The sequence below is a fragment of the Cynocephalus volans genome, chromosome X (genome assembly GCF_027409185.1).
Source record: "Cynocephalus volans isolate mCynVol1 chromosome X, mCynVol1.pri, whole genome shotgun sequence".
NCBI lineage: Eukaryota > Metazoa > Chordata > Mammalia > Dermoptera > Cynocephalidae > Cynocephalus > Cynocephalus volans.
Genome location: NC_084478.1, coordinates 13348614 through 13364230, shown reverse-complemented (window position 1 = coordinate 13364230; position 15617 = coordinate 13348614). Strand labels below are relative to the sequence as shown.

Below are 15617 nucleotides of genomic sequence, written 5' to 3'. Positions count from 1 at the left end.
AACTGGCACTCTACTTACTATTTATGTGGTCCATGTAATAAATTCCAATTTGTTTATCATATACAGTTTCCCATCCTAAAGGAAGTTCATCCCCAACACAATCGGCAAAGGTCAGTGGTTTTGTTATCCTGCAAAATAAAATTAGGAAAACAAATTTGAAAGTCAGGTCTATTTTGTATAAGTTTGCTGACTCTATAATTAGGTTTTAGTACAAAATTATACATTATGTTATCTAATTGACTGCTTTTGCTCTATCTGGTTGGAAAATTAATTCAACAGCTTTGCCTAAATAATAATCAATAACTTTATTAATATATGCACAATCAAAACCATTCCTATCTCAAAGTGCACCTTTACCAGTGAAAATAGATATTGACAGTTACTAACAAAACAGGCAAAACAAGTGTCTTCTTCCAAGCAGTATGTTTAATGAGGTGGTGACAATGGAATGCAGCTCTTCCAGAACAATAGGAGAGCACCTATGCTCTTTTCTCACTCCCTGAGAAATATTCTCCGTCACAACTTTGTTTCCACACATTACACATGAGCACCAGCTGAAATCTATATACAACGCATCTGTAATATTTCCATCTACCAGTAGTCATAAGTTAATGAATTAAACATCGACCACTGACCAAATGCAAAGAGCCAAGCAAGGTCACAATACAACGAGATGCCCACTAAATATTTCCTGTATTCCTTATAGAGTAGGAAACAAAATTTTCAAAGGGTCCTTTTTTGTTTTTCTGGAGAAAAACAACAAAAGCACATTGTCTACAGGCATCTCTGCTCGAAGGAAATCTGATTAGGGAAACCTTGGCTTGACACGTGCCAGAGATAAAGTAAAGGGTTTTCAGATGGATTTCTTTAAGTAGAGCTTCCCCTCCCCCACCCCCATGATCACATTGATTGACAAGGCAGTTTGAGGACCACAGCTGTTGTATAAAACGGGCCACACCTATAATTGTCTGAGTCTGGGCAGCTATCTCTTTGGTCGCCTCTATAAACGCACACTGACTGGTATGCATGGGAATCCAATAACCTAAATCTCACTAACTCAATCCTTCCACTTCTATTCAAGTCCCTGGCCCCAAGAAAGTGAGACACCACACCATGGCCAAGCCCCAGGAGACCAGTATGAATTTTGAACATGTGATTTCCCCAAACTGGTTCAACAATGAGGCTATCTCTCACAGAGTATTTTGAAACTGATAAACACCATCAGAACAACACTGACTTTAATCTTCATTTAATCTTCATTTTAAACATATGGTTTTAAGAAGTTAGAGTCAATATAAAAACAGAAATATATAAAGGTGAAATATGCTGCGAATATCCTCCCAAACATGATGCACTAAAAAAAAAAAAAACACATCACCACACCACAAGATGAGCTTATTGCACACTGTCTGTCCCATCCACCACGCTGACATCTGCAGCATGGTTCCTTTACCAGTCGGGAATGGCGTGATGGTGGCGTGGTTCCAAGTCAAGCAGGTAGTAGCAGGGTGTTGTGCGGGATTCGAGTCCCGAATGGGACCAAACCACAGCAAAAACAATCCTACTTTAACCCAAATTGAGTCCTGAGCATGTTGCTGCTATTCTAGCATAATAATTTTCACAATAAGCCTAGAGTAAAATGCCCAAGCACAGGTGTATTCCAAGCACAAGTGTATTCTAAGCATACATGACCTTATTTAATCAACAAATATAGGTAGAAACCCATTCTTACAGCACTGCTGAGCCCAATCCACTTTATAATTCTGAACTGTTATAAAATTATAAGTTTATATTTTTCCAATTTCTCTCTAAAAAACAACCCAGGTTATTATAATAACACTTCCATACTTCTTGCTCCAAAAATAAATTGACTGATATTTCTACCATTTTGGTGAACTTTATTTTGGCTTTGTTAGAATCAACATGTCTCGTGAGTCCTCTTCCTTTCTAAACCAAACAAGGAGTTTCTATGACCATCCACAGAATGGATGCCTTAAAGCAAGTCAATGAGGAGTCACACTCTCGAGTACTCTCACGAGTCCAGCTAACACCAAGAGCAAGGTTCTACAACCACAGAGAAGTGGTCACGTTCTCGCAGCTGGTCTCAGAAGTCCATAGGGCCCACCTGGTTCTCCTGCACCGCTGGCTCTGGGGCAAAATCAGCTGCCATGTCATGAGGACACTCAAGCAGTCCTATGGAGAAGCCCATGTGGTGAGGAACTAAGGCCTCCTGCCAACAGCCAGCACCAACTTGCCAGCCACAGGAGGGAGCCAGCATGGATGTGGATTCTCCAGCCCTCGTCAAGCCTTTCAGATGACTATAGCCCAGCTGACATCTTGACCATAGTCTCATGAGACCCCCAGCAAGAACCACCCGCCTAAACCACCCCCAAATTCCTGCACCACAGAAATCACATGAGATGATGTCTACTGTCATTTGAAGCCATTAAATTTCTAGGTAATTTATCATGCAGCAACGAGGACTAATACCTAAGCCCTTACATCCCTTCACAGTCCAGCAGATGTTTGCGGTGATGATCCAGGCTGTCCTCTATCAGGAGTCAGTGAAATGCACAGAACGCTTTTTAGTCCTATCTAAGAGCAGTGAAATACACATCTACACGTCTCTCTGCTTCATCTATCAGGATGGTGCATCCTCGAGACATCTTGATAGCTGCGGCATCACTGTATACAGACAAATTTGGGCACAATTTTCAATCACAGCATTGAGCATGTCTACATTTATTTTCCTTACTATCATTCCAAAATATTTATGGCATGGGGACTTTGTGGTTTTCTCATTTGAAGAACATACTATCATGAATATTCTAAACTGTACCAATATCAAAATGATGTTTTTCTCCCAAGAAAGGTGTCAGTGGGTAAAATTACTTCAGTAATGAGTAAATCACTTCCAATGAGTTACTCAGTTTCAGAATCTATTTGAGCACATACCTACAATGAGGAGAGCTGAATAAATTTTGGTTCCCCTTCTATTGTCAGAAGGGCAATGTCTGGGGGTTTGGAGCACTAGAGTTCTTTTGGTGTTAGCTTTTTGGCAAGAAGTGTTTTCTGGCTGTTGTTGGCTAAAAAGCATAGTTCCTGAATGTCAGGTTGAGGCCAGGAGCCACCGGGAGAGAGATCTCAGACTTGGCTGGCGGACAATTGGCACCTTCAGCAAGATGCTAGGCTTCATCCTAGACGAGCTCATGATCCCTTGTCCCTTCCCCACTCTTGGATGGAGACACAGATGTCCACAGACTCTTCCTCAGGCACAGCGGCTCTGTACAAACGTGCACAGCACTGAGTTTGCCAGGGCAAACCTCTGGGATCGTGTTAAAAGTCCTCCCTAAGCCAAGCCCATGAAAAGTTTCTGGTTCTTTCTGCTTCGACTCCCAACCACCCTACACACAACCTCTGTTACAGGGAGACTGATCTGTTCACTAGCCCCCCAAATCACCAGACCTATTCTAGTCTGAGCAATCTTATTCTCAGTCTTCCCCGGGCCTGTGGATAGGCTCCCCACTCCCCTCTCACCTGCACAGGTCAGCTCTGCCCTATACAAATCATCAGGAAGGCTTTACCTGACCCAAACCCATACCGTCTCCACTGCCCAGGAGCCACTTCCGTCCTCACAGTCACTGTGTGCACTGGGCACAAATCACCACCCCAGTCATGTTTATTACATTTGCGTACATCCTCCACATAAACGAAGGTTAGCTGTTTAGTCTCCTCATTCCACCAGAATCCAGCAGGAATCTTGGAAAGGAAGGAAGATTTTGAAGCAAAGAGTCAGCCCAAAGCACATCTGCTTTACTCCTAAGAGAGTCCTTCACGTCCTCACTTAGAAGCCTCAGCCACAGTGGACCTCCACAGCCATACCTCCAATTTCAGACAAGTGGCCCTTTGTTTAAACTGCCCTGATACCCCTTTAGCTGACTTTTGATGGTGGATTCATGCTTCTAAGGTATTTCCTGATGAACCTAGGATCCAGATCTTTGCATGGGAAAGAGTTTGGTTTGAAGAGCTCGGGCATCTTTAGGTCTGTCCAGCACCACGTGGGCAATTTTTATGTTTCATTGCATGGCTTTAAAATCGTCATTGGTAGAAACACAGAGCTATCTCAAAGTAGAGCCAGCATGGGCCAGAAGAAGGAGGAACCACTTCTGGGATTCCCAGCAGCTTGGCTTATATCTGATTTAATGCATTCTGTTCATATTCTTTTATCAAAATAAAAGAACAGAAAGAATAAACTTGCTAATGCTAGCATAAAGGTTGTATGGACTTTACACAGTTAAGACAAAAGTGGAAATTGCTTGGTATGTGGAAAGGCTAAAACCTTAGCTAATCACCAAACTAAATCGAATCCAAAAAGAAAAGAACAAATTTAATAGAACTAAACAAAAAGTTAGAAATATGTCAATGACTATGGGTAAAAGATAAGGTGGAATTGGAGATGTCTGCATATTTTTCAGTTCTCCAGAAAAGGAGCCCCTTCCTCCCCACTGCCCTCAGTGCATTTAAGTCTTTCAGCTTTCCCACACATATTCACACATCATACAAAAGCAGAGCAATGGCAACATTACAGCTTATTCCCCTCGCAAGAAAGCAGAGAAGAAAAATTAGAAGTGGAAGGAGGTACATTATTATAAGCGGTAGCATAGAGAAGACAGTGGCTTATCAACAAGTAGAAGGAGACAGGAAAATGACAAAAATGAAGAACTCAAAGCACCAGAGGCCATTTTAGCATAAAGTAAAGACCCTGATGCCTCAAAATGAGAGCAGATCTCTATTCCAGCTCCCTCCAATGATTCAGACTCTCGAAGACCACCATGCATTTATTTATGCCTAATTTTAATTCCCCAAGCTGTTTTTGCGCCTACAAAATATATGGGCCTTCTAATCCTGTGATTAAATTGTCACTAGGGGAAACATTTTCTACTTTTGTAAATGTAATTGATTTTCATTATATTTGCTTTTACTAATTCAAATGTTGAGCGCACAATTGAGAATAGTTTAAATGAAGGTAAAGCTAAAAAGAAAAAGCACTTTGTTCTAAGAGCCCTGTTGCTCTGAGCATGGCACTCTCACACCTAACTTCTAGTTAGTTCCAACTGTGATAGGACTCCCCGCATTGACACTTCCTCCCACCCTCTGCATGGGGCAGGGATCATGCAAGTTCTGTGCTTCCCACCTCTCCCATCCACCTGTCCCAGGTCTGGTGATCAGTATGTAAGCACCACTTGTTTAAAACATGGAGAAGAAGGCTTGCAAGGGAGGCTGTCGGGCAGTCCCAAAGTAGTGCATTCTGGGATAGGCAGAGCCGGTAAGTAGATCGGCCGGTTTAGGCAGTTTCTCATTTCTTATCTTAGAATCCTTTTTAATATATGGAAAGAAGATTAGATAATAAAATTTGAGGAAATAAAATATTAGCAATTCAATTTTGTCTTCTTACACAAGCATCATTAAAGCTTTTAATAACTTTGAAAATCTTTTTTTTTTCTGAAAGCATGAAAAAGCTTCCTTATTAACTACCCAATGGGGCACTGCTGGTGCCCAGGTAGGGCCACAGATGGGCAGAGGATATCAAAAAGGAGACTGGAGCCTGAGAAGGGAGGAGGAAGGGGTCCGGGCCAGGGGCCTGCACTCTGGTGCTGCCCCTGAGGTTCCATCTTCACCCACAGGTACACCAGTCCAGTTTCTTGAGTTCTCCCCAAAACCCAATGCCAGGTTCTCCCCACCCACTCCTTCCCATAGCCACTACACACAGACTAGGGGGCTGACTTCTGTTTCCATTACAGCAAGTTTAGGAAATACATCTAAATAGGATAAAAATCTCCATTTCTACCACCACCCAAAGGTAACCACTATTCCTATTCTGGTGTGCTTTTCTCTACCTTTTCAATGCATTTTTGTTTTTTCTGACAGTCATGATCATACAGTATATGCAATTTTCTATCTTACCCTTTGCATTTAACTTCATAACATGTTTACTTATTAACTCATACTTTAAGTCTCTCCAAATATTACTGAAGCTACCCTAACTCTTATAGCGTAAGAGTTCTGTCCCCTTTTCATAAATTATTTGTAAATCACCTGGAATAGCTCAATAGCTCCACCTCCTCAAGAACAATTACCCCCCTTCAACTGCCTTTGACTCAGTCCAGGACAGGGCATGAAGTAGGTGTTCAGTAATGTTTGCTGAATAAATAACTTGCATTTGTACAAACTGTTCACTAAGGAGAGTAATGTAATTTACCTAAGCACTCTCCTACTATTAACGTGCACATTATTTCCAAACTTTCACTAGTATAAATATTCATGAGAGCTACTCAAGTTTGGAAAACAGTTCAGCACTTTCTCAGTTAAACACAGATTTATTACCATATGACCCAGCAATCCCACTCCTAGGTGTACGCACAAGAGAAACGAAAATGTGTGTCCACACAAAGACTTGTGCATGAATCTTCCTAGCAGCATTATTCACAACAGCCAAAAGGTAGAAACAACTAACATCCATCGACTGAAACACTGTCTATCCATACAATGGCAAAGTATTCAGCCTCAAAAAGGAATGAAGTACTGAATGCTTCAACGTGGATGATCCTTGAAGTCACTGTGCAGGGTGAGTGAAAGAAGCCAGACACAGAAGGCCACGTGTAGTGAGGTTCCGTCTGTAGAAAATGTCCAGAATAGGCAAATCCATAGAGATAGAAAGTAGATCAGTGGTTACCAGGCTCTGGGGAAGAAGGGGAACAGGGAGTGACTGCTAACCGGCACATGGTTTACTCCGGAGATGATGAAATGCTATGGAATTAGAGAGAGGTCATGACTGCACAACACTGTGAATATACTAAAAACCAATGAACTGTATGCTTTAAAATGGTGAATATTATGGCATATGTGAATTATACCTCAATTTAAAAAACAACGATGAGGGCTGGCTCATTGGTTAGAGCACGGTGTTGTTAACACCAAGGTCAAGGGTTTGGATCCCCATATTGGCCAGCTGCCAAAAAAAGAAAAGATGATGAAAGGAGTATCTGTGTGTATAAAATTCAAAAGCTATATTTACAATTTTAAAAACAAGATTCCTAGAACTAAATTTCAAGGTCAAGGGATATAAGCTTTTCCCCTATATCTTAAATTCAATGTAAAAATTTCAGACAGTAAAGTATAAAGAATAGGGAATAAAATCGCTCATGATCCAGAAGCCCTGGATTCACATTTTAGCTTATTTTCCTCCTTTCTTCTTCCTATAGTTTTCCACAGCTGATATCATATAGCCACAACTACACACCCTGATTTTTTTAATGTGGGTATTACTCATGTCTTTTAGCTCTGTCAGCATCAGTTTCTGTGATGCTGGAATCTTCCAACCACAATCTATTTACCAGACACCTCAAGTCATCTTTTTAGGTACATCCCAATTATCTGCCCTTTATTGTAAATAATGGATATGAGCTTACAGTAAATGCTTGATATATATTGCCTAAGTGCTTTACTCCTTGCACTCCCACCAGCGACAGAAGAGGTGGTCTTTTTCACCACCCCCTCGGGATATCTTTAATGCATTCATTCAAGGGCTCAGAATAAATCCACACGCCCAAGCACGCTTCACCTTCAGGGAACAAGCTAGTAGGGGATACAGTGTAGGTTTAATAGCCTTTCCAGAGTTGGGAACTGGCAAGCTCTGGACTGGGAAACACGCCATCCCGCCCTCCCGCTGGCTCCCCTCCCTGCCCTCTTTGGGCAGAGTCACTGCATTCTCTGCCACAACCCCAGCCCACAGATCTTCCCTTAACAGACCACGTTTCTTGGCCCCAGCAGAGCAAACAAATAAGTCTTGCTGGTCATTCTTACAAGAATGGGGCCATAAGGAAAGAGAATGACAGATGATGCAGACACTGGCTTCTGTTTGTTCCCTTTCATCTGTCACATCCTGCTGGGCTCATTATTAAGAGGTGGTACTAGGCCACTTGAAGAGAGCCGTTTACAGCCATGAAACCCTGGGTGAGTTATTCCGTGCATCTCTAGGCCTCGGTTTCCTACTCTTTACAACGGGATGATGGGCCGAGCCTCACGGCAGCATGCGAGCTGGGTGCAGCCTCTTCAGCTGCAGCACGGCGCCCAGCTCCCTTCCACTCCCCTTCACTCCCCTGCCTGCCACCCTCACATTTCTCCAGCAGACTTGCTTCAGACTGTATTAGTTTCCTTTGGCTGCTGTAACAAATGACTACAAACTTGGTGGCCTTAAACAACACAAATTTACTCTCTTACAGTTCTGGAGATCAGAAGTCTACAATGGGTCCCCAGGCCTGCATTCCTTCTGGTGGCTCTAGGGCAGAATCTGTTTCCTTACCTTTTCCAGCTTCTAGAAGCCTCCTGCATTCCTTGGCTTGTAGCCCCTTCCTTCCTCCATCTTCAAAACCAGCCATGACTGGTTGAGTCTTTCTCGGGATGCCATCTTGCTGGTTTTCTCTCCTCTGCCTCCCTCTTCCACTTATAAGGACCTTTGTGATGACACTGAACTCACCCAGATAATCCAGGATCATCTTCCCATTGCAAAGTCCTTAACAGAATCACATCTGCAAAGCCCCTTTTGCTGCACAAGGCAACATCTTCACAGGACCCAGGGATTAGGACGATGACATCTTGGTGGCCATTATTCATTATTCAGCCAACTGCAAGACAGCAGCTAGGGAGACTGCAGGGCCAGAGAGGGTGGGCAGAACAGTTGGTGGCAGTCCCATGCCTTGAAGCCCACGACCTCCCTTCCCAGCCAGGGCTCAGGGGGCTGGAATATACAACACCAACTATACCAAATTGTAGAAACACAGAGGTAGGAACAGAAAGAAAAGTCTAAACACTGATTCTTAACACAGTTTCTTTATCAAAAGGAGGCCAGAGTAATCCTCTGGCACTTGTACTATACTTTCCAGTCTCCTGGAACTAGACAATCTCTAAATTTCCAATTCATGCTTGTTTTTAATATGCTATTCAGAGAGGATACTATTAATCTCGATTTCAGTTCCAAACCAATCCTCAAGAAATTATAATGACTTCCTTCACCTTTTCTAAGATACCTGGCTCACAGTGAGTTTCAAAGCCTGCCAGAACTTGGACACCAGCTTGTTTGTGGTTACTTGTGTGGTGAATGCGACCCTGTTTCCTGAGCTAGTTGCTTCTCCAAGCTTTCAGTGAAATAATATTTACAGCCCAGAGCCAGGGCTCTCGCTTAGCAGTGAGCTGGTCCCTGAGCTCCCTAAAATTGTACAGAAACGCTGATGAGCACAGTCCATAGCATACAGCAGATTCCCAGGGATATCAATCACCCCCCAAAAAACAAGTTGCAAAGCTCTTTTAAAGAGATTCCTCATTTTTCTGTCAAAGTTTAAAATAGTGGTGAATATACCACAAACCTGCCACATTGGTCCTGAAAAGCCATTCGGAATAATCACTTATGTTATTACCTGAGAGACTTACTTAATTTCTAACCCACTGAATCACTGTCTTGTAAAGAAATATTCAGCCTATTTACAAATGATGTATTAATAATAAAAGAGCTTAATGTGTAAATAAATAAATAAATAAATAAATAAATAAATTGCCTGTGTGCAAACATGCAAAAAAAAAAAAAAAAAGAATATGCAAAGAAATTGAACTGGAACTTGTCATCATGTTCCAATTCTAGAAGTAGGGTAAAGAGTAATCATACCTGAACTCAGTCTAAACGCTTGAAACTGACATTTCAATGTATTAGTAGCATCGGTGTCTCGGTTGTTAGTGATAGAGTCTTCGAACTGATCATTCCTAAATAACATCTGTGATTTCCATGTGAAAATATTAAGTCTTCTTGAAAATCAAAAAACAGTAACAATTATACATTGTCAGTTTGTTCGGTGTCTCCAACACAAAACTATCACAGTTCACAGACAAATTCCCAGATTAATATGAAAAATGGCTTTTCAAACTTATCTCAAGGAAGAAGGGTGTTCAGAGATTTTACAAGAAATGGCAGTAAATCCATAGACAAGTAACCACAGAGAGTCAGATACAGGTAAACATCCTTGCCTGAGAAGTACGAAACTGCACTTGCAGGCGACCTCCATTCTCAGAGGCTCCGATCTGAACAAATGAAAGGCGCAGTGCCACACCTATCTCACTGCTTCAGGAGCCACGAGTTGTGGCACTGTCCTTTGGCTCTCAACTAGGCACATCTTACTGACAGTTTTCTAAATGAACATGTCCCTCCTGGGAACACAACTTCCCCTAGGGGTGCATCCATCTTCCTGACCCTCCACCTGCAAAGCCAGGTGCCAGCACAGGGCACAGCTTCTCATAGCGGAGCAATGGGCCAGCCAGCTGGGGGAAACTGCCCACGGTCAACTCGCCTGAGTTTGAAGGCCAGTGCTACTGATATCCCAGCAAGAATATCACTCAGGTCACACAACCCCAGTGAGAAGCATGCCAAATGCCCCTTTCAATAGTCATGATAAAATGGTACTGTTCCATCAGTTGAGCCAATATTTGAAGGCTGCCTCCTGTAAGTCAGGATTAGTTACTCAAAGCAATGGAGCAGTAACAGTGCTACGTGTCCACAAACCCCTGCTTCACTTTATTCTCAGGCCCACAGAATGATCACCCACTTCCCAGCCTCCCTTGCAGTTGAGTGGGGTTATGTGAATGGGCTCCAGCCAATGGAAAGTGGGCAGAAATAACACACACACGCACCCTTCCAAGATTGTCCCAAAAGCTTCTGGCAGGATCCTCCATGCCTTCTCTCTTCCCTTGGCTGTTGGCCAAAAAGGGAGAGGACCCAGTGGAGGGTGGCAAAGCCTCAAAAAATAGCATAGGCAAGCCACCACATAGAATAAGCCTGGGTCCTTGAATGACTGTGTGGATCAGAGGGTCTTGGAAGACCTTCCTCCATCCATACTGAACTAACATGAGCAACAAACTTCTATTCTGCTAAGTGACTGAGACTTTGGAGCTATTTGTTAGAGCAGTTAGGTGGCTTACACACGTGAAGATCTGAATGAAGGAGGGAAATAATGAGAATCTGTGAAAACTCTGAATATTTAATCTTATTTGATGATGTGAGTATCTTTAGTGATTCACAAAAAAGTTAGCCAAGTATAAACATTTTTGAAGAGGATTGGTTTGTCCCTCCCCCACTATGGAGTCTTGGGGGGAAGGAGTAAGAAGAACCACTGCCCTTATTTCTGTTATGAACAGTACTTCTCACTTTGTAGCGTAACGATCATTTGACATGGCTACCTCCCCTATTAGTCTGTTTTTCCTTGAAAGAAAGGATGCTACTTCTCTAATTCACCTCTCTAAGCCAGAGCCCTCGAGTACAACAGGCTTCCGTTAAAATGTCTGATAAATTAATCCAGCCAATTCCAGAAAGTGATACCAGAAATTCTGGAACTTATTATATACTCCAGAATGGAGCCAATTAATACTCAAGACAAAATTGAAAGGGGATAGAATAGAAAGAGAAAAGGACATTTTGGATTTGATTGGGATCACAAGGCTTAGATTATAAGAAAAGCAGGACTCAGGAGGCCAGGGCACTACAGGGTCATTCCTTGTTCGGATAGCTCTTTTTTTTTAAGGCAGATCTATCCTTACAAGTAAGAAAGGCTTGATGAGATATCCCTGAAGACCCCCGTTCCCTTTTGTTCTGATTCTCTACTGACCAAGCCAACTTCTTATCTCTAATATGGCTTCCTGAATGTGTGCCTGTCCACCAGAAAGGGAGTGTCCACAGAAGACAAAGAGACAAGATCTCAACAAGATATTCTACCCTCCAGCAAAGAAGAAACTGTCCTAAGATAATTCAGTCTGGGAGGTATTTAGGAAGACCAGCAAACATCCCCAGGCTCTGCCCCCCAACCCCCCAACCAGTTCTCAACCATGTTCAGGCATGGTTCACTGCAAATCAGAACACCTGAAAAATACCACCAACTGGTGAAAGAATAAATGCAAGGTCCCTCAGTATATACTTTGCTGAATTCCAGACATAGATGGTGATAATTTTCTTAAACTCTAAGAGAGAAAAACTCCAAACTGAGGAAACTATACTTTAAGCACTCACTAGTGAGGACAAGCTTCAGCAAGTGACTCAGTCTCACTGTGCCTCGGTTTTCTGTACTGTGGAGGTGGTGGGGAAGAAAGGCTGGGACTAATATCAAGGTTTCTGGAACTTATTACATACTCCAGCAATGTTTGTTTTCCTTCCGTGTTATTTTTTCCTCTAAAAACTAGGAGAATGTCACTATTCTTCTGATTTAGCAGCATGCTACTATAGGAGGGAAACATAGCTTAAAAGCAAGCTGACCTCAGGCCAAGATGCAAGTCTACCACCCAAAGGAAACCACACCCAGAGCAACGCCTGATCGCACCACCCACAGGGGTCCTTCTGATGCAAAAATAACAGAGAAAAAGGATTTCTCAGCAAGCCCATCAAGTGCACACTCCAAAGCAACATAAAAACACTCTGTTCACCTACACATGTAAGCTATACAAGTAACATAAAGACAAACTTTTGCCCAGCTGGTAAAAAGAATTGTCTAGGGCAGCACTGTCCAGTGGAAACACAATGAGAGCCACATACTTAATTCAAAAATGTCTAGTACCCACACTGAAAAGAGTAAAATGAAATAGGTGAAATTAATTTTAAAAACGTATTTCATTTAACCCAATATGTTGAAAATACTATCATTTGCACATGTAGTGACTATAAAAGTTGTAAACGGGACTTTTTACAGTTTTTTTGTGTGAAGTCCTTAAAATCCAGGGTATGTCTTCCATGTCGAGCCCATCTCACTCAGGGGCTTCATCGCAGGTGGCTAGGGCTTCCTCTCTGGGCACCTCAGCTCTAGGGTCTCATCTAAGTTCCACAATCACCTCATTCTACGAATGATCACAGCAAAATCCACCCAGCTGAGCCTGAGTCCACTTAAGAAAGACCTGGCCTGAGCAGCCGTCCTCCACAAGCCCCGAGTGGGAGTGTCGAAGGAGCGACGTTTCTAAGACCACAAAGCCTCATGCAGTGAACTCCTGGCTTCCTCCAGCCCCCTCGCTGTCACGGTTTGCTATCCCCAAACTTAGGCTATTCTTTCCCTTTGCCATGCTTCGCTCCCAGCCCTTCCTGTTCAAATCCTAATGCTTTTTCCAAGATGTGGTCCAGATTCCTCCTATCCAGACCCAGCCTGTCCAGTAGGAAGCACGTTGTCCTTTCTTTGGCCAGCCTCAGAACTTGACCTCACCCATTACATTTATTAAAACTACAAGCAGAATGTCGTTATTTGTTCATATCACATCTCCCCTCACACTGGTTCCTTCAGGGCAAGACTGGCATCTCCTCCATCTCTGACCTAACCCCCAGAGGGCTCCGGGGCATGCCCAGCAGGTGCATTCCTGCGTATACAGGGTGAGTCAGACCTGACTTGATCAACGCTGTCCTCTGTGGCAGCTCTAGAGCTGTTTTTATATGGTGCTGGTCTCGACAGAATATGCTGATGAGCAGGTGGCCAGATTTGAGGCTTGAGGGACTGGATCCTAGAGAGAATGAGCTGCAGTGTGCTGGATGCATGGCTTCCTCTTCGAGGACTGGGCATAACAGGTGCTGGGATCTGTTTACCAGCACAATCGGAAATGCAGCTTGTCACATTAGGAATGGCATCGTGGATGCACAGAGCTAACTGTAGAGAGCCAATGCAGGCCACGGGGTCCTTGCAGGGATGCCAGTGGTCACCTGGGGCTGGAGTGGGAATGGGGATGGGAATGTTCTAAAACCTAATTGTGGTGATGGTCACATGACTGTATAAATTGACTAAAACTCATCAAACTATACTAAAATGGGTGAATTTTATGGTATGTAAATTACACCTCACTAAAACGATTTTAAAAATATACACCCATATTGAGATTCCTATTGAGTACTTCACTTATAGTGGGAAGAAACGATTTCAGGATTCCAAATCATACAAAACCCTTGGGAGAAGAAAAAGAAAGAAAAACTCAGAGAACTCGGCTGTGACTGCTAGCTTCACTGTCATCACACTTGCTCCAAGCTGGTCGACGCATCCAGCAATTTTTATCCATAAATTCCAAGTCATGGCTAATGGATGTCCCAGACATCTTCTAAATATCTGACATGTGTTGAAACATTCCCTAATTATTTCCAATCCTCTGTATTCATTCATCACATTACTCTACATCAGGGCCCTCACACTATAGTCCCAACCCATTAGTGAGCAATGAAATCCAGTGAATAGGTCCCAGGTAGTGTTTTATTTTTATGTTTTTTATTTTTATATTTTTGGTGACTGGCCAGTACTGGGATACGAACCCTTGACCCTTGATGTCATAACATCACATTCTAACCAACTGAGCTAACCGGCCAGCCCCCAGTGCTTTATTCTAAAAAGAAAATATTAAAGCACATCACACTTCATAAGGGTGGTATAGTACATCATGAACTTTTGGTTTGGTTGTGTGTATGATAGAAAATAATCTCCTACTCTGGGTAAGAGTCAGCAGTACTTGCACAGGCAATGCTCCGGGATATCTCTACACACAGATGTATCCAGTCATGTAAGCGCTAAAGCACTTAATGCGCAGGGCCACTACCTGCAACCCCACCGGTTCTGCAGACACAACTAAAACTGTGCAGTCACACTCACCAGCCCCACGGCGAAGCCCAGCATTGTGCTTGGCCAAACAGGGAGAATCTCATTTAATCATCACCACCCACATCTTACCTAGGAGGAAACTGAGTTCAGGGACACACACTTTTAAGTGGTGAGACCAGGACACAGGCAGTTGAGGATTCAGAAGCCTGCACATGGAATCAGCCAGCTCCCTACACTTGCACGCTGAGCTTGCGGACGGGATTCCAAGCAAAATTAAAGGATTCCAAGAGCCCTTTATAAGAATAAGCATAATATGCACCATACTCCACTTTTAAATAATTTTTTATCTCCCTTACCCTCTTGACAAATTTCTAATGACAATAACTCTTGTGAGAGCACAGTTAGGGAAGTTAATGACGTGCTTTTTATTTGTAATATTGTCAAAATGCTAGATGGGTATCTTAACATAGTCCTTTTGAAATAAAATATTATATTTTGGTTTTTAATTTATTACTGACTATAAGAGATAGGAAGGGATATTTAAAGATTTTAAAGGCAGGTTTTAAGGAAGGATTAAGGAAAAAAGAAATAAATAGTAACAATCAATGGAAGAAGTAAACTCAACTGAAATGGGTGAGGAAAGTCTCTCTGGCCAAGGAGAGCGAAGAGGCTGAACAATAACATTTTTGAGAAATGGCATCACAGGGGAGGCAGCTCAGGACGGACGGTTCTGGGTCATCCCTTTGGACGACAAGCGGCACAGAGCAGCAGAGATGTCACAGTCCTTTGGGCTCTGTAATCTCAATTTAAACTTTTCAAATTCAAGACAAAGTTCTCCCCTTTGTGTTGGAGCCCAATTGCAGAAAGTCCTATATCAGGCTTCTAAGAGTAAGAGTAAAAGGATTTTATCACTCACCTTTTTTTGCATTAATTACTAACACCACCCCTGCCCACCCCCACCTCCAGACGAAA

The 15617-nt window shown here is 42.7% G+C and overlaps 1 protein-coding gene across 1 annotated transcript in view; it reads right to left on the bottom strand.

The window, feature by feature from the left end:
- Positions 1 to 15617, bottom strand: part of WWC3 (WWC family member 3) — a 117331-nt gene that overhangs the window by 78194 nt on the left and 23520 nt on the right. Inside the window, exon 2 of the mRNA XM_063083238.1 lies at positions 19 to 128. Coding sequence (XP_062939308.1) covers positions 19 to 128 — 110 coding nt within the window. The remainder of the gene's footprint in view (positions 1 to 18; positions 129 to 15617) is intronic.